The sequence below is a fragment of the Electrona antarctica genome, assembly GCF_951216825.1.
Source record: "Electrona antarctica genome assembly, chromosome: 12".
Classification (NCBI taxonomy): domain Eukaryota; kingdom Metazoa; phylum Chordata; class Actinopteri; order Myctophiformes; family Myctophidae; genus Electrona; species Electrona antarctica.
Genome location: NC_136793.1, coordinates 16,626,381 through 16,646,481, shown reverse-complemented (window position 1 = coordinate 16,646,481; position 20,101 = coordinate 16,626,381). Strand labels below are relative to the sequence as shown.

The 20,101-nt window shown below is 44.5% G+C and overlaps 2 protein-coding genes and 1 pseudogene across 3 annotated transcripts in view; 1 reads left to right on the top strand and 2 right to left on the bottom strand.

Moving 5' to 3' along the window:
• LOC306934284 (uncharacterized protein) overlaps nucleotides 1-20,101 on the bottom strand; it is a gene marked incomplete at its 3' end in the record, with an annotated part of 33,244 nt that overhangs the window by 7,871 nt on the left and 5,272 nt on the right. The window contains exons 7-12 of the mRNA XM_079516855.1: nucleotides 17,448-17,670; nucleotides 14,802-14,862; nucleotides 14,225-14,396; nucleotides 12,724-12,811; nucleotides 11,070-11,326; nucleotides 1,503-1,609 (exon numbers count right to left, since the gene is read on the bottom strand). Of these exons, the coding sequence (XP_079372981.1) occupies nucleotides 1,503-1,609; nucleotides 11,070-11,326; nucleotides 12,724-12,811; nucleotides 14,225-14,396; nucleotides 14,802-14,862; nucleotides 17,448-17,670 (908 nt within the window). The remainder of the gene's footprint in view (nucleotides 1-1,502; nucleotides 1,610-11,069; nucleotides 11,327-12,723; nucleotides 12,812-14,224; nucleotides 14,397-14,801; nucleotides 14,863-17,447; nucleotides 17,671-20,101) is intronic.
• On the top strand, nucleotides 4,607-7,375 carry LOC306933643 (methionine--tRNA ligase, cytoplasmic-like; annotated as a pseudogene). The gene has a single exon. The product of its transcript is annotated as a methionine--tRNA ligase, cytoplasmic-like (transcript).
• LOC306933490 (UDP-glucose 4-epimerase-like) lies at nucleotides 9,516-10,568 on the bottom strand (the record flags this gene model as incomplete). The annotated part of the gene is made up of 1 exon (XM_079515741.1): nucleotides 9,516-10,568. One exon carries the CDS (start codon nucleotides 10,566-10,568, stop codon nucleotides 9,516-9,518), a length of 1,053 nt encoding a protein of 350 aa, XP_079371867.1.

The following is a 20,101-nucleotide window of genomic DNA, read 5'->3' as shown; positions in this document are numbered from 1 at the left end:
GAGGTACAGGAGCATTAAGGCCAGAATGTCAGGCTTGTCAATGAACTGCGCTGAATTGTGCGTCGCTTTGCCGAGTGGGATACTGGGGTTCGATCCCAACTTAGCCAAAGACAGAACACACAGTAGCATGTCAGATAGGGCATCGGCATAGTGCAGGACACAGACAGAACACACAGTAACATGTCAGATAGGGCATCGGCATAGTGCAGGACACAGACAGAACACACAGTATGTCAGATAGGGCATCGGCATAGTGCAGAACAAAGACAGAACACACAGTAACATGTTAGATAGGGCATCTGCATAGTGCAGGACACAGACAGAACACACAGTAGGCCTAACATGTCAGATAGGGCATCGGCATAGTGCAGGACACAGACAGAACACACAGTAGCATGTCAGATATTGCCCATGCTGTATGAACTGTTGTTTTCTCCGAGCAATTTAGTCAATTGAATGAGCCGAGCGACCATACAGTTGTTATCTCTGTCTTATCTCTTATCTATCTCTCCATAATCATCTATAGACCTGAAGCCCATTCTAAAAAACATTTTCTAAAACGGTTAGTCCCAATACTTGATCCTGATTGGCTGGTTACCGTCACGTGACCATTGTAAATTTCACAGATAACCCACACCTTCAATCACTTTATATCATTCGCAGCTGTTTCTGCATCTCTGTAGCTGTACTGGGGAAGGGGAACGCTTGATTGCCTTACGGACCCATGCCGTGCGGGCGTCTAAGCACCGCCCGGCTCATATGACTGTGAATGTGTGGCTCCAGAGCCCAAAACACCCGCTGCTAACAGCTCACCTGCCACCCTAAACCAAGGGGCCAGTGAGGCTATTCAACGTTGAAGCTCTGGGCCCTAGTGGTAGGAGGAGGGACTACAGGCGGACCCGTGGATTCATGACCGGGAAACCCCGTGCAGCTGGGCTTTAACATTGAGCGCTCGGTTGCACTTCCGCATTTGACCACCAAAATTTGGTGGTCAAATGCGGAAGTAGACGTTCTGAGACGGTACTTCCGGCAGTCTTCCGGGTGCTTCAAAACGCCACTGAGCAACTTCCACTGACATGAATAGCTGGGGGGGCGGAGCTTCGCGCCAGTTCAGTCTCTATCCTTTTATATACTCTATGCCCTAAACCCCCAAGAGACGGTGGGGGAGCATGACCCTTGGACACTAGCTTGAAAGTACCCAAGCTTTTCTTGGCATAGAGGGGCGGATCCTGGAAACGGACGCGGGCTCCTATTGGTTCACCAACCTACAGTGTGCAATCAGTGGACATAATGAGGTTATCTAAAATTACACGGATGCTTTCCCGGTTTTAATGGGTTAAAGCAGACACTGTAAAGATTTAAGAAAAATTACCACGCATTGTTATCGTTCGGACATCTACGGTATTATTTTGTGTTGTTGGCCACATGTTGTGAATCGATTATACAGTATTCTCGTAAACACAGACCACAAAGATTGCAGCAGCTAAACATTTTATTTCAACCATTTAAATCTCTTTTGTTTGTGTTCAGGTGGGCTTGGATGACGCTGGAGGATGACCAGCGGGAGTCTGACCTCTACGTCTCGCCCGTGTGGCACGTGCAGTGTGACCTGCAAACACACGTAGACATAACGCACGCACGCACGCACGCACGCACGCACGCACAAACACACACAAACACAAACACAATGGTACTGTAGCAAAAAAGCTGTGTTAGCTACTGTACACTAATAGGGCTTTAAGCAACTAGTCGACTATTCAACTAGTCGACTAGTAAATCCACTAGTCGACCTTGTGGGTAAGTTGTTTTTTTTTTACCCGTTTTTGTAAGCCTCGAGATAAGATAGATTATAGTTATAGTCACCAATGTACACAGTTTTTTCTATTATTATTTATTTTTTTACATAATAGGTAGGCCTAGTTAAACAACTAGTCGACTAGTAAACTAGTCAACTAGTCAACTTGTAAAAATCACTAGAAGTGAACTAGAATGTAAACATAAACCATGTTTACACCTTAGAGTATAGGTTTACATTGGATTATGTAGTATGCAAAACTGAGCAATACTAGACGTCAAAAACACAAATAAAAAGTACGGCATGACAGGTCCTGTCCAATTTTGGGCCTGTGGCTCCCCGGCTATAGTATGGACACTCTTAAGACACCACAAGCAGAATACATAAACATGTATTGTCCAGGCTGCACATTACGGATACACTGTACGCACCTGCCAGTATTCAGTTTGTCCTGAGGTTCCATGTGAAAATGAAAAATCACACCCGTGTGAAGTGAGGGGCGCTAATGTATTAAAGTCTAACTCATGTTGATTAGGTGATGTAATGGTGATGTTAAACAAACGGTGCCTATTAAGGGCATAATTTCATGTAACACCAAAGGTGTAATTTACTTCATTTATTGCCCCTGCGGTAAATATTATATAGGTAAGACCATTCGTGCTCTCAAGACACGTATAGCGGAACACCGCAGTTCCATTAGATGCAAAAACATGTTATACCCTGTTGCAGCACATTTTCTTGAAGCTGGTCACTCTATCTCCTCTCTCCGTTATCTAGGCATAGAGAAGTTGCCTGTCCCCAGAAGAGGAGGAGACTTTGACAATGCTCTATTAAAAAGAGAAGCATTTTGGATTCACTACTTGAATACTTTAACCCCCAATGGCCTCAACATGGAATTTGATCTAAGACCCTTTCTGTGATGGTGGGTAGAGCTCCACGTCCAGCAGCCTATTATGGCCTGGACTTATTTCCCTCTCCCTCCCCCTGATCTGTTGATGGCTTTCTATGTTTTTAATTTATTCTACTCCTTTATATATGTTTCCTATTTGAAAGGGTACTTTAAACCCATGCCCTAAATATTTTGAGAAACTTATTTCAACAAATAATGTCCATGAGTGTCCTTTTCTGTGTGAGATTGCGTCCACAGGAACTCCTCAATATGTAGAAGAACACCCTAGGAACATCATGCCAGGATCAGAGAACAGGAGTATGATACTATGATGTGAAGTAACTGGAGAAGCCATATGGAGTTGCTTCAGAGGCTGCAGTACTTGGAGGATTATACAGTGTGTTTGATATTTCTCTGTAATGTCTTATAGACTGGCTGCTATGAGAGGCCTTTGGAATTACATATTAATTCCTGCTGTATATGTAATGAAAGAAATCACACTTGTGTGAAGTGAGGGGCGCCTTTGGCAGAAAGTCCATAGACTTGGCTGACACATGACGTCATGGTGGGGCGTAAATAACAAACATAAAAAGACCATTGACTGCCACATGATGTCATGGGGGCACACACAAAGCCATCCGTTTTTGAGGGGTTAGCGCCTATCAAATATCACACTTGTGTGAATTGAGGGGTGCCTTTGGGGGGCACCCACTGTCATAGTAAAAAGTCCATAGACTTGGCTGTCACATGATGGGGGCATGAATAAGACAAACCAAAAAATCTATAGACTTGGCTGCAACATGACATCACAGAGGTACACATAAAGCCAGGCACGGGAGGGGCCAACACCCATCAACAATAATAGCTTGTTGTGGTGCTGGTCAGTTTTGTCCATTTTAAAGCACTATAGAGAGGTATCCGTGTTGTGATATCAGAACAGGCCAGATCCATATATGGACATATAGGGGTGATCAGATCCAGACCTGGGGCAGAGGCTTTTGTGCTGGTTCTGGACAACCGGGAATGCATGTCCCACCCAGTTATTATGTACGTGTCCCTGTTATGCCTATATACCCCCTCTAAAACGAGATGATACATCTCAAGGTGCTATCCTTTAAAGGAAATACAATTTCAATATATTGTGATGATTCTGAGACAAATTTGAATGAGGAACGAGGGGTCCTCTAGTCACTCTCCCCCTTTGCCTCGGCGTCTGGCCCGCTGCCTTCGCTGCTGTCGCTGCTGCTCGCGTTGCTGCTATTACTGCTGCTGCTCCATAAAGCCTGTGAACGGACAGAGACAGTGAGGATGCGGATAGCCATACAGACATGTGTGGTGGATGGTGGCGGGGAGGAATAGCTCTGTTCACTTACCACCCAAGGCTTTCGCTACGAGCGTGCTGTCTGTCTAGCCGCCCTGCGTGGTGAATCAACCTGCTCTGACCCGCGAGCCGGCAGGCGTTTATATAGTTGTTCAGACGCGCAGGTGCGTGTAGTTACCTGACGAGTAGGCGGCTGCATTAGTGTCAACTGGCCGAGTAGGAGGTTGGGCAGATAGGCGTGTTCTGCTACGATGCCTAGAGCGGCTCTCTGTACTCGGCGTGCCGGTCTGAGTGACGCGCTACTGGTTGCCATGGCAACGTGTGACTGTGTATGCTGGTGGTTGTCTTCGGAGAGTGAGGAGACGCCACAATATATATGGAGTTCACGAACACGTTCCACCCATCTATGTGTGTTCCTTTTATGCCCATATATGGAGATTTCTATATGTGTCCCTCTGTGTCCCTTTATTGAGTTTATTCAGAACAGGTCAGCATATATGGACCATGGGACCATAGATAGATATATACTGCACGCACAGACATAAGCCAGCCATTATTCTCATACACCGGTTCAATATAGTGGAACAGATGAAACTGAAACTGTTTGTTAGTGAGGGCAATCCACATTGCCTGAAGCCGTTAGCGACACTCCAACTGACAGGAGTTACATGTGAGGTTCAGCATGTCAACCCTGAAGAGCGAGTGGTGCCATTCCTCAGCCGTCCAGCCCTGCCAGCCATGCTTCTGCCCAGTGGACTGCACCTTTTCAGTGCAAACGCAATCTGCAAGTACATGTTTGAAGTGAGTGGACAGCTATCCAGTGACCAGTGCCTTCAATGGCTTGAATGGGAAGCCACAGAGCTTCAGCTGGCGCTTATGGAGGCCCTCCACATGGCTGTGCTGCAGGGGAAACAAGCAGAGGCATCCAGGTGCCTCCAGGGACCCCTCAGCTACCTGGATCAAAGTCTGAGGAAGACCACCACACCATACCTAACTGCTGAAGCAGTTTCGGTGGCCGATATCGTTCTGTGGGCATCACTGCACCCTGTTATGTCTGATTCCACCCTAACAGGCGAACACAAGGCACTGCGGGCATGGTTTGACCGTGTGGCCATTCTGCAGGCCTGTCAGACTGCAGCTCAGAAGGCGCTGCAGGGAAAGGGCCTTGAGGCACTGAAGGGCTTCATGCAGAGGCAGCCTGCCCCACACTGCAGCCAGAGCAGAGACCCCCAGACACACAGCAGCAGCTCCACTGAGGGTGAGGGAGAACGTCAGTTCTCTGAGGAGGAGATGGCATCAGCTGCCGTCACATGGGGTCAAAGACTGGACAGCTGCTCAGTGAGCACAGAGAGACAACACCCCATCCTGCCTCAGGAGGGTAAGCGTAACATCCTGCTGACTAGTGCTTTGCCATATGTCAACAATGTCCCCCATCTGGGTAACATCATTGGCTGTGTCCTGAGTTCTGACGTCTTCGCCAGGTATGGTCGTCTGCGAGGCTGGAATCTGCTGTTCGTGTGCGGTACGGATGAGTATGGCACGGCCACGGAGAACAAGGCCAGAGAAGAGAACCTGACACCGCAGCAGATCTGTGATAAATACCACGCCGTCCACTCCAGCATTTACAAGTGGTTCCAGATCGACTTTGATTTCTTTGGCAGAACCACCACAGAGCAACAGACAAAAATAGCCCAGGACATTTTCAGGCGGCTACACAACCACAAGTTCCTGGTGGAGGACACGGTGGAGCAGCTACGCTGTGAGAGCTGCCTGCCAGCTCGCTTCCTGGCTGACCGCTTTGTGGAGGGGGTCTGTCCTCACTGTAGCTTCCCAGAGGCCCGTGGGGATCAGTGTGACGATTGTGGTCGACTCATCAACGCCGTAGAGCTCGGGGATCCCCAGTGTAAAGTCTGTCGGCAGACTCCCGTCATCTGCTCATCCAAGCACCTGTTCCTGGACCTGCCCAAGTTGGAGAACCAGTTGAAGGAGTGGCTGGACAAGTCGACCAGTACAGGAGACTGGACATCCAACGCCAAACAAATCACGTACTCCTGGCTGAGGGACGGACTGAAGCCGCGCTGCATCACCAGGGACCTGAAGTGGGGAACACCAGTGCCTGATCACCCTGACTTTGCAGAGTGTGCAGAGAAGGTGTTCTACGTGTGGTTCGATGCCCCTATTGGCTACCTGTCCATCACCGCCAACTACACAGACCAATGGGAGAAGTGGTGGAAGAATCCACAGCAGGTGGAGCTGTACAACTTCATGGCCAAAGACAACGTGCCATTTCACAGTGTGGTGTTCCCATGCTCCCTGCTGGGAGCTCAGGACAACTACACCCTGGTTAACCACCTCATCGCCACTGAGTATCTGAACTATGAGCGTGTCAAGTTCTCAAAGAGCCGTGGCGTGGGCGTGTTCGGAGACATGGCGATGGAAACCGGCATCCCCTCAGACGTGTGGCGGTTCTACCTGCTGTCCGTGCGTCCAGAGAGCAAGGACTCTGACTTCTGCTGGGATGACATGGCTACCAGGAACAACTCTGAGCTGCTTAATAACCTGGGAAACTTCATCAACAGAGCAGGGATGTTTGTCAGTAAGTTCTTCGAGGGCTGTGTGCCTGTAATGGACCTGCAGGACAAGGACAAGATTATCCTGGCCCAGGTGGGCTGGGAGCTGCGCCAGTACATCCAGTTCATGGACAAAGTCAAAATTTGCAATGCTTTGAAACACATCCTCAACATCTCTCGCCATGGCAACCAGTACATCCAGGACAACGAGCCGTGGAAGAAGATCAAGGGAGGAGACACCGACAGGCAACGTGCAGGTACAGTTACCGGTGTGTCTGTGAATATTGCGTGCTTGCTGTCTGTGATGTTGCTGCCATACATGCCGACGGTCAGCCAAACCATCAGAGATCAGCTCAATGCCCCTCAGGCGTGCATCAACACCATTCTGAAAGGTACTGGCAGCTTCATCTGTACCCTGGCTGCTGGCCACCGCATTGGCACCGTCAGTCCTTTGTTCCAGAAACTAGAGGCAGACCAGATTGAGGCTTTGAAGGAGAGGTTTGGTGTACAGCAGACAAAGCCACAGAACGCCGCTGAGGCCACGCCAGTGGCTGCGTCAACCCCGGTCAGTGTGCAGTGGCGACCCAAAGCGAGCCAAGCAGCTCACAGAGGCCGTGGCCCAACAGGCGGACACAGTGCGAGCGCTGAAGGCCCAAAAGGCAGAGAAGGCCGTTCTCACAGGGGAGGTCGCCAAACTATTGGACCTAAAAAAACAGCTGGCTTTGGCAGAGGGGAAGAGCCCTGAACTGGCACAGCAGAAGGGCAAGAAGAAGTCAGATATTAAAGCACATTTAAAATGACCCAAAGAGGTTAGTCAGAGCAAGGGAAAACTATTCATGGTTTCAGGTATCATACTGGAGAATGTGAAGATGTACACTAAGAGAGAGATGAGGGTATTTGCTTAAGGCAAAGCCGTGACAGGATCTGAGACAATGTGGTATTGCCGTATTGGCATGAATAAATTGAACTAATGAACTGCTGGCTAGGCCGACGGGGGAATGAAAGCAGACACAGAGTCAAATGAATACATAGAGAATGGGGGGATTTTTGCTGTAATAGGCTACTGTAGTCTTAGTCATAAAGTCAGTAGGCTACTGCTAATACAACTTGTTAACTGAGTTTACCACCTTACATGAACATCCAACGTTTTGGATCTGATCAATAAAAAAACAAAAGACAACCCACATTTAATTCCACTTTACTAAGCAGTTCAATTCAAATACAACTATTCTCTCAAGAACAGATTCTGAAACAAACAGCAGATGGCACTGTTTTTCCTTTCCCAGATTGATTACTTCCCTTTTCTCTCCACTGACTACAATACAGAAACTTGGCAGGATGAAAACACAATAAACAGTCAGAGTTAGCGCAAACCTTACGGTGCAGTATCTCTAAGGAATGGGCAATCTTTACAGCATATTGTGTGCTTAACAATTTTTACACGATCAATCAAAACTACTTTTTTTTAGGTAGCCCCTCCTATGCCCAGCTTTCCGAGTTATTGAAGACAAAGATGAAGAGGGAAAAGTAAGGACGCAAGTTGTGATTGGCCGGAATGAGATGATGTACGATGATAAGAGCACCCCTCACTTCACACAGGTGTGATTTATTTTCCTATAGTGAAGCAATAGAGGAATTTCATGTTTGGATAAAATAAAAAACTACATCCCAAAATGATTTTCTCTTCAGGAACACCCACTTTGGGTGTTGGCCTGATTGAGGACACTCCCTGACTCCCTGATCCCTTGTCCCAATCTCTATAAATATCTGGTGTAACTCCTTGTATGTCATTCCCTGAAGAAGGCAACTTGTTTCCGAAACGTTGGAAAAATAAAGATTTTGATGGCATCGTGACTACGAGCTGTGTGGCCTCTCTCCTTTCTCAAACAAACGGTGCCAACACAAACAATACATTTATTGTTAATGTTTGTGTTAGGGACAAATGACGTACATTTTCCTTCATTGTCAATGGTGTTTTAAAACAAACATTAAACCTGTATATAAAATAAAAATGAAAGGAAAAAAATCACACCCGTGTGAAGTGAGGGGCGCTCTTATCATCATACATCATCAATGACATGTGAGAAGTTCAGTCACACGAGAGAGACTAGGAGTAGAGTCGCTGTTTCTTCGCCTGGAAAGGAGCCAGCTTAGGATGCCTCTCGGGCGTCTCCCTAGTGAGGTCCTTGAGGCACGTCCCACTGGGAGGAGACCCCGGGGAAGACCAAGGCGCAGTTGGAGGAAACACATCGACTCACTGGCCTTAATTGGAATGTTTCGGGATCCCCCAGGAGGAAGTCACTAATGTTGCTCTGCAGAGGGAAGTCTGCAACACTCTGGTGGAGCTGTTGCCCCCGCGTCCCGACTACAGATAAGCGGTTGAAGATGGATGGATGGATGGATGGATCATCATACATCATCTCATTCCGGCCAATCAAAATTTGCGTCCTCACTTGTCTTCAATGTTTGTGTTTACACAATGTTTATAAACACTCAAAACTGGCCATTCATTGTCAATGGCATTCAATCAATGTTTGTGTTAAACACTCAAAACTGGCCATTCATTGTCAATGGCCTTCAATCAATGTTTGTGTTAAACACTCAAAACTGGCCATTCATTGTCAATGGCATTCAATCAATGTTTGTGTTAAACACTCAAAACTGGCCATTCATTGTCAATGGCATTCAATCAATGTTTGTGTTAAAGACTCAAAACTGGCCATTCATTGTCAATGACATTCAATGTTTGTGTTTGCACAAACACTCAAAACTGGCTATTCATTGTCAATGACATACAATGTTTGTGTTAGCACAAGGTTTGTGTTTACACAAATCTGGACATAGGAGGGGCTAGTGCCCCTCAAAAATGTGACTTGGAGAAAGACATGATTCAACTTGATGAACACATAATTCAACTTGATGGAGCTGGCCTAGCTTTCATCAAGAGATGATGGCGTTGTTAAATCCATTGGGGTTTTGGGATTGCCATCGCCACGTGTCCTCACACATTGTCTCCAGGCCAAAGTCGGCCTTCCATCCCAGTTCCTTCTCAGCCAGGCGAGGGTCTGCATAGGTGGCTGCGACATCCCCTTCTCTTCGAGGGACGATCTGGTAGTTGATCTCCTTCCCTGAGGCCTTCTCCATAGCTTTGACCATCTGCAGCACAGAATAACCAATCCCTGTTCCCAAGTTGTACACTTTGCAGCCGCAGTTGTCCTTAAGCTTCTTGAGAGCAGCTATGTGTCCTTTAGCCAGATCTACAACATGTATATAATCTCTCACACCTGTTCCGTCGACTGTGTTGTAGTCATTCCCAAATATGTTGAGGTGCTTTCTTCTTCCGTTGGCAACCTGGGCTACATATGGCAGGAGGTTGTTGGGGATTCCCTTTGGTCCATCTCCTATTTGGCCCGAGGCATGAGCTCCAATGGGGTTGAAATAGCGTAGCAGCACTGCATTCCAGTCCTTTTCAGCCTTGCACTGGTCAACAACCATCTCCTCGATGAAGTATTTGGTCTTGCCGTAAGGGTTGGCGCAGGTGCCCACTGGATGCTGCTCGCTGATGGGTAGGTGCTGCGGCTTGCCGTACACCGCGGCCGAGCTGCTGAAGATCAGATTGTGCACACCATGGGCCTGCATGACCTGCAGCAGGTTGATGGCGCCGGTGAGGTTGACATGATGATAGCGCAGTGGCTTCTCTACCGACTCCCCGACAGCCTTCAGACCAGCAAAGTGCATCACAGCACTGAACACGTGTTTCTGAAAGAGCTTTTCTAGTCCAGGTCGGTCCAACATGTCTAGTTCATGGAACTCGATACTGGTGTCCAGGAACTTCTCTATCCTGCGAATGCTTTCAGGTACATCCCCATGTCCTCGTATGGCATTGCTGAAGTTATCCATGACAACTGGGCAATAGCCTGCTTCAATAAGCTCCACAACACAATGACTGCCGATGTAGCCTCCTCCACCGGTGACCAGGACCTTCTCAGCCATTCTCATGAGTGGTTTTCTCAAACCCCTCGTCACAAGTACAGGTGCAAGTTCTTTCCCAGCAGAGACAAAGCTAAATTAAGTGCACAAGTGTAACACAGAGACTGTGAACATGAAAATTAAAACGTCAGTCTAACAATCACATTAGTGATTTTCCAGCCATTCTTTGCGATTTGATGTACAATGAATATATTTTAGGAAAATGATACATGTGACGTCATGGTCATGTCACCATGACTCAATGCAGCTACGGCCAAATATGGAGTGTGTTGTCTAACATCAATGGCTTCAGCAAACAAATCAGTCTGCATATATTGATGATTGGATATATACTTTTTCAGAAAAAGAAGTAAAAAATATCAAAAAATTTTGGAACATTGTCCCTGTCACAAAACCTTTTCAGATGGGGGTCCGTGGGACTGCGGGCCAAATACATATCATTTTGGGGGTTCTTGGATCTTGACATGGAAAAAAGTCAGAGAAGCAGCAGTGCTCTATACATACCTTCAGCCTGTACTCCAGCTTCATCATGGAGCAGTTGAAGAAGGTGGGATGCATTGTGGGAGGAGCGCTGAGGACCCTGGACACTGTGAGGCTGCTGGCCGCGGGGACGCTGTCCCCCGTCCCGAACTGGACGCCGACGGTGTGCACCGTCCTCTCCGAGCCGGACACAAATGTCTGCTTCTCACACAGGTGGAACATGGGCGTCACAGCGGACGTGGACTCGTTCAGAACCTCCGCCGTCACTTCCATGGACTCACCTTTTATACAAAAGGTAGTGTACTTTTTCAGGTAAGTATGTCCATTTGTCAATACATTATAATAGCTGGGTCCCAATTCGTCCAAAATCAACAAGATCGTGGTTCAATCGTGGATCGATAGTGGTCTGTTTGCAATGAATCAAATATTAAAGTATATGGGTAAAAACCAAAATAATTGATAAAAGAGATTTTCCAATGGATTCTATTAGTATTGGGTATGCTAAATAACATATTCAAAATTTGGGTGAAAATAACTTCTGGAAAGGCATCATTTTCAAGATGGCGTCCACGGTGGCCTCAGTGAGCTTAAAATGCCTATAAACTGGGATTTAATACATACAAAAATCATAACAATTATGCACTTGGTGACAAGTTTTTGATTAGATCAGCTTTATAGGCATTTTGCAGCTATTGTGGACACAATCTTGAAAATGATGCCTTTCCAGAAGTTATTTTTTCCTACATTATTTTTTCATACATTATTATTTAGCATACCCAATACTAATAGAATCCATTGAATTTTTTCTTTTATCCATTATTATGGTTTTTAACCATATACTGGCCCATTTAAAATTAGATTCATTGCAAACGGACCACTAGGCCCCGGGGGGCGAGCCCAACTCGTTTGCGATGGTTTTTGAAAACCTTATGCCCATCCCTAACACCATGCCAAAAATCAAGAACTTGTCACCAAGTGCATAATTGTTGTGATTTTTTATGTATTAAATCCCAGTTTATAGGCATTTTAAGCTCATGGCAGCCATCGTGGACGCTATCTTGAAAATGACGCCTTTCCAGAAGTTATTTTCACCCACATTTTTAATATGTTATTTAGCATACCCAATATATAATCCATTGGAAAATCTCTTTTATCAATTATTTTGATTTGTAACCATATACTGACCCATTTAATATTAGATTCATTGCAAACAGACCACTAGGGGGCGAGCCCAACTCGTTTGCGATGGTTTTTGAAAACCTTATAACCATACCTAACACCATGCCAAAAATCTAAAACTTGTCACCAAGTGCACGATTATAACGAATTGGGACCCAGCTATAATTCTATTATATGTTTCAACGAGGCAAGTTGCTATGTGCTTTACATGAAACATGGAAGGAAAATGTAATATTTAAAAGTTTTAAAAGAGACACAATATTAAAGGTCATTTGAATGCAATGCAAAAGCAAATGACGTAATGCAAAATGCAAAAGCCGTAAATGAAAAAGAAAAACTGTGAAATTTAAGTGCAGAATAATAATAAATAAAACTCATGAATATGGTATTGCCTGACAGCAACGATGTATCATGTTATATAGCGTGATGCATATCATGTTATCGAGTGATATTTATGTTCCTGTCATGGCAGCAAATATGCGGGCCATAGCAGATCTACCTTGTGTTAAGCCCATCTTCTCAGAGGTGACATTCAGAGTGACTTTCCCACATCCATAGAACGAGATTCTGGTTCCGTACTGAGGTTCCTGCAGGAGACACGATGGAAAGGCTGTCAGTACATCACATAACTCTTCCCACTTCTGAGCCCCTTCCCTGTACTGCTTCCTTCAGGTGTTACCGATGATACTAATTGATACTTATTACTGTTCCATTTGGTGTACAGTGCTTCTCAAACCATAGACTGTACAAGGACCCCCTCTGAGAGTTACACACCCGTACGGGCCATTTGGAACCCACTCAAGGACACTTTGAGACCCACTGGTGTAGCAGTGTTTCCAGTGAACCCATGGAACAGAGCCTTAAATTAGTATCATCGGTAAGGTAACACCTGTGAAGGATGTATTGAAATGACCCAGAAGTTATTCTGTGTGCATAGGTAAGAGGTTAAACTTTGTATTAAGGTCGGGCAAGGGATAATTGGCGGCCAGCCGGTCATTGTTGAGAAATAAGATTTCTCCCTAAAAGTTTTATTGGGACTTATTACACGGCTACTTAAAGGTATATTCAGTGATTTGACTTAATTCAAATATCACTTATTTTTTCTTTTTTTCTGGATAATCCTCCCTACTATAGAGTGTGCTGACCATATAAGGAAATCCTCCCTGTCCCCAGTGAGCCCCTGGGGTCAAAAAACCCTAGTTTCAGTTTTGGTGGCGGGTGGCAAAACCTTCATCCAATCAGGATGAGAGGGGCCTTCCTCCAATCATGATCGAGTGGGGGCGGGCCTTGGTGCACATGCTGTTGGCCTGTTGCACTTCCCCCCACTGTAGAGCGTGCATGTGCACATTTTGTTACCGGGGCGGACTGGGTGGTTTTCCAAATCACCCAAATCACTGAATGCTCCTTTAATAGATTCATTAATACATTTACCCAAAAGTAACAACAAAACAAAGTATTTTCTTGCTTACGGTATAATGAAAGTATTCCATAAGTGTTGAGCTGGGCGGACAGTCGCCTCGGAAAACAAGGAAGTGTTGATCAAATAGAATACATTTTCAGTTAGGCCTACTCCTTTCAAATGTTTTCAAAAACATTCTTGAGAGCAATGTGTAAATGACATTGTGCGTTTATTTGCATGGATCTTATATGTTGGATGCAGCACCAAATTGAGTCTTTGATAAAAAAAGATAACACGCCACTGAATTCAGTGATTGACCAATCAGAATCACGCATTCAACCAAGCCAATAATGCATTATAACCACAGTTATAATGCATTATAATGCACTTATAACTCCTTTAATGTAGCTGTAATGTGCTGTTCCACTGAGTTTATAATGCATGACCATCACTTAAAATACATTATAAATGTCATTATAATTAAGGTCTCATACTTATACACATTTATAACGAGCCATAGGTGCACTACAATGCATTAGACATGCATTCGTAGGCCTACCTATAGATCCGACCAAGTAAAGTGATACCAAAAAAAGCATACCTTCAATCCTATGATGATCATTTCTGACTTGGACACAAACGGAAACTCTGCCTTTGTCAAGAAGGGGAAGTGTGTCTTGGCTTTGTGCACCAACCAAATGGACTGGGTCATCTTGGCTCGCAGGCTGTATGCAATCCTGCCCCATTTACCCTCGTAAGAGGAAGGCATATCTCTGCGAGCGTGAACACATCCAAATCAATGTTGATTTTGTCGACTAAAACTATGACGAAAAATATAAACGATACCTACAACAGTATGATGACTAAAACTATTCACTAAATATGCTGACAATTTTGTCAACGAATAAAAACTACACTAAAATGTTAGGGACGAACTAGTGGAGAACAGTATAACTAAAAGACAAGTCATTTTATGTTTGGTTGCACTTGGTTGTTGTTGCGCTCTGAAAATAGCTGATCTACAAGATTGTAGATTGGTTATTTTCAGCATGCAACCAAGTGTAAAATCAGGCATTACAATGCCATTAGACTAAAACATTTCAGATGACAAGAAATATGAAACCTTTTTCCAAATTTGCAGTCAAAATCAGCACTACTGTATTCAAAGGAACACACACCTTTCTGGAATTTCAAAGGTGAATGAAAACACACTTTTCCCCGGGCCAATGATTACAGAGCCTGAAAAAAAAGACATTAAGGAGAAAAATTAAATAAAAAATATAAATATTCTATTAAAAACTGCTCAATCAACAGTTTTGATCAATATAATCAATGGCAACTTGCCATGATGTAACTTCAAAGGTGGACAAGAAATCAAAAGATATTGCTCCATTCATAAGAAATTGATAATTCAAAATGTGCTCCTCATTGATTTACATTGTCAATGACAATGTAAGTGCAGTTATTATTATTATCCATTATAATCGCACACTGAAACTTGAAGACATGGTCAACCATAACACCGCAATGTACAAGTTATTCAATAACTTACTTCCAATCTGTTTAAAGGAGCATTCAGTGATTTGAGTGAGTTGGAAAACCACCCAGTCCGCCCCGGTAACAAAATGTGCACATGCACGCTCTACAGTGGGGGGAAGTGCAACAGGCCAACAGCATGTGCATCAAGGCCCGCCCCCACTCAATCATGATTTGGAGGAAGGCCCCTCTCATCCTGATTGGATGAAGGCTTTGCCACCCGCCACCAAAACTAGGTTTTTTTTTACCCCAGGGGCTCACTGGGGACAGGGAGGAACTCCTTATATGGTCAGCACACTCTATAGTAGGGAGGATTATCCAGAAAAAAAGAAAAAATAAGTGATATTTAGATTAAGTCAAATCACTGAATTGGAACTTAAGCGTTTCCTAGGAATGGCTGGGTACTACAGATGTTTCTGCAAGAATTTTTCTGTAGTCGTTTCCCCCATAACCAGACTAACTAGTCCTAAGCAACCCTTTGTGTGGACAGATGAGTGCCAACATGCCTTCGAGTGTGCGAAGTCTCTTCTCTGCAGTGCCCCAGTTCTGGCTGCGCCAGACTTCTCTCGACCATTCACGCTGGAGGTGGATGCCAGTGCTTCTGGAGCAGGAGCAGTCCTGCTGCAGGAGAGCACAGATGACATCAACCACCCAGTGTGTTACTACTCCGCCAAGTTCAAGAAGCACCAGCTGGGGTATTCAACAATAGAGAAGGAGACTCTGGCCATGCTGCTGGCACTCCAACACTTCGATGTTTATGTGGGTTCCAGCCCATCACCAGTGACGGTCTACACCGACCACAACCCACTGGTGTTCCTGGCCCGAATGTACAACCACAACCAACGATTGATGCGGTGGGCTCTGCTGGCACAGGACTACAATCTGGACATCTGACACAAGAAGGGGGCCAACAATGTAGTGGCCGACGCTCTGTCCCGCGAGTGGGGGTGAGATCAAATTCCATACATTAAAATCATGTGTTAACTGTTAATACTTGTTAATACTTTTTCAGTTATGGTTGAATAACCATTTACCCATTTAAGTTGAACATTGTAAAGTGTACATGTTTATTTTTATGGGAAGGGGTGTTACGGTCCTATGTGGCCCTACAGTGTTTTGGTCTGTGTATAATCTAATGTGAGTGTTTTCCAGTGCTGATGATGGATGGTGGGAGTGGCAGTGGAGATTGGAGGCGTGTCATGGAGATGGTGACACACCTGGGCCTCATCACCAACCAATATAAAAGGAGAGAGAGAACAGCCCACAAGCCTCTTTTGCCATTGTACCAAACACATGCTGCTGAGACCCTGTGCGTCTGTCTAGCCAATACTAGTCAGACAAAGTTGTTAAAAGTTAAACTCATAATAAACCACTGTCTAAGTATCCCAAGCCATTGGCCTGCGTGTACCCCCACCAGGGAAGCTGTATAGGGTAAGGGTGTGCTGCTATTTCTTTTGTGCCCCAGTTTTGACTCATTGTTTACTGTTTAGTCAGGGAGCCTAGATTGTAATTTTCTTTTTGGTGTAGTATAGACTATTTCTTTTCTAGGTAGGGTTGGGGGGAGTTTTGTTTGTTGTTTTAGCCTTGGCCACCCTGACGACATAAACATACAGCTTGCCCTGTCTTGATTTGTGAAACCTTGTTCTCAAATAAATACACTTTTGCTTGAATGGGTTTGTGATCCTTGACAGCGCTCATATATTACTCCTTTGGAGCCAAGACCCCATATATGGTCGTAAGGTTCGTAATAATACCTTTAAGCCAATAAAGCAGATGAACTCAAGGGAACTGGATTTTTTTTAAAGCTCAACAAAGACTAACACCAAAGAGAGATGTTTATCCACCATTGGGGTAAACCTATAGAATAAACTCGATACTGAACTTAAATTGAGCAACTTCCATACGAATATTTAAAAGATCCTATAAAGCATAGGTAATTGATAAATATATAGAATCACTCTATTGTTTAAAATGTGTGTATCCTCCTCGTGTGCATGCGAGCATACGTGTGTATCCTATACCTATACCTATACGTAGAGGGAATAAAAACAGTAGGCCTACTGGTTTTGGTGATTGTCTGAATCCCTTTGTGTTTGTTCACGTACTAATAGAGTGACGTTGAGAGCTGTTTCAGCGTACTGTAAGTCAATGTCTTTTGAATGATCAATTCCTAAACAATAGAGCAATTATTTTTAATTATTGAATAATGTCCTGCAAGTAAAGTGAAAGTACCTCAACATTGTACTCAAGTATTTGAGTAAATGTACTTTCCACAAATTGGCAATTACCATCTCCTTTATCTTGGAGTAGAATGTGTTCAAAGTAGAAGTATTTCTTCTTTGTGTGGTTGAGGACGGCGGGGGGTGGTGCCCCCTCTGGCGACGGCCACTTCACCTCCACCTTTCCTTTGGCTTTGACCAACAAACACTGAACTTTGACCTCCTTGCCGGTGACCACGACCACCCTTCCGGAGAGGCGGTCCCCGGGAGAGAACGTCCCTCTGTCATTCACCTTGTTGTCACAAGAGGAGAGAACGTCCCTCTGTCATTCACCTTGTTGTCACAAAAAGTACAGTTAACAGTTAATCTAACCAATGCATTTGATCCATTATTTAACCACTTGGGGTTGGACTGGAGTCCATCAGGGCTCTATACTGGTGTATTTTCTGTTTTCTGTTATCGTGGGGAAAGCTCCATGCATGTGGGGGCTCATTGTGGGGGAAGGTTTCTTCTAAACCCTTAAAAAATGATATGTTTGGCCACCGACCCCCATCTCAAAATATTTTGTTCCCAGAGGCAAAGATTTTAGTTTCAAACTTTCGCTGTGAAAAAACAAGGATCGAGGATAGCAGAAAATAGCAGATCTACAAGCTCGTAGCATCTGCTATTTTACAATAGCTAAAGTATAAAGTTAAAAGCTAAAGTGACACAGATGTGTTCCAGGTCTTAATGGTTAACACCACTGAAGTGTAGTAAAACACTAAAAGATACTACATTCTAAAAGGATAACACAAACAATTCTGGTCATATGTATATTCAATTAATCAACAGAGCATAGAATAGTAATTCTCATGTAATGACATAAATGTCATCAAGAAATACAAACTATATCTATATTTATAGATGAGAAAAAATATTTTTTTTAAATTGGCGGCAGTGTATGATCCATCATTTCAGTTATTGGATTTGTTGATAATTATAAAGTGTGTATATCGTCTGTCGGGTGGAAACCTTGTATGTCCAAAACGGTTACTTTTCATATTCTCAAAATGCTTTGCACAATGTGGCAAACACAAGAGGTTTCTGCCCCGACAGAAACTATTATAAATTTAGAGTCATCACTAAATCGCTACAATAATGGATAATGCAGCAGCCCTACCTTGTCGTACTCCACAGAGAAATGCTTCACTGTCATGATGAACCAATGCAGAACGCTCTCTCTGTATCATATAGAGTTCTCTACTATGAGGTTGTTCAGTTGTCACACACGGCTTCGATTCTAAAACGGTTCCAAACGAAACCATCCAGTATGAGAGACTACGTAGGTTAAAATGCATCCAGTTGATTCATTCTGTTGGTTTGTGTCTGTTCTGGAATGAACAAGGATGCCGATGAGGATGGCATGCTCTGGACCTGCGTGTGTGATCTTAGCGCAGGTGTCGCGTTCACATTGGTAACCCGAGATCAGACGGTTACCAGACACTGGGCCCACGACCCGCAGCATGGTCCACAATATGAGACACTGTTATACCGTCGCTGTCGGGTGGAAACCTCATACTGTATGTCCAAAACTGTGACTTTTCAGGCAGTGGTGGAAAAAGTACTCACGTTTTACTTAAATAAAAGTACCAATCCTGCAATGTAGAAATACAATCTACAAGCTCACAATGCATCACAATACAACACATTGTGAGCTTGTAGATCGGCCATTCTCAAATGGCTGAAATGCATATAGTGCTGAAGTACTGTATCTTTTGTAATCATAATTCAGTCAGATAACTCACGAATAGATTTAACCAATATTTATTATAGAATGAGAATACATTTGTGCATATATTTTATCTTGGCGTTCGGCTCTGCTCGGCACAATCAAACACCATCATTAAACATTAAACATGTACAGTATACAATAAAACCCCACATGGTGAACATAAAAAACAGAGCCCAACGGTGGTGCTGGGGTGGTGGTGGGAGCAAACATCACATAACAACCAGGAACCATAAGCAAAAGGAAGGCAGGAAGAGCATGCAGTCTAGGTAGCCCGCCCAATTGGTCAGCTGACTGCCACATCAGCGAATGACATGTGGGTCTTGCACACACAGAATACACCCACATAGTAATGCAGCATATTAACCCCTAGCCCCTTTCTGAAACCAGCTCCTCGCCACTCGCTCTACACACTTGCCCTCGATATGCGCGTTCACGCGAGGCTGCGCCATATTAAGTGTCGTCCGAAACCAAGCAGCCTTGAGTGGAAGTGGCTTATAAAGCCCTCAAGAGCGAGTCTCTGCCGATCTAGACTCGATTGCCTTGTGCAGCCCTGTGTCCGCATGGAAACCGCGACCTACAAATGTAAGAACCACCACAAATAAATGATAAATAAACTCCTCCTAAACAATCGTCATCTGATGCAGAATAGACAATGCTCCAACTGATGTTCACAAGGGCTCTTTATTTACCCCACCGTGAAAAAACTATAAATGAAAGTTATGAAACCACACAACTTTTAACACAATGATTTATAAACACCATGGATGTATATGACATGTCATTTTTGACAGTCACGCTGTATTTCCTTTTTCCATATTAATGAAATCCACATGTCACAAACATACACGATGCAATGCAATATAACTGTACAAACAAAATAACAGGTAACGCAATTGCGTGATGGTAACCATGGCAACGAATGGTGTCTGTTTCCTGTTTCTGCACAAGGAGG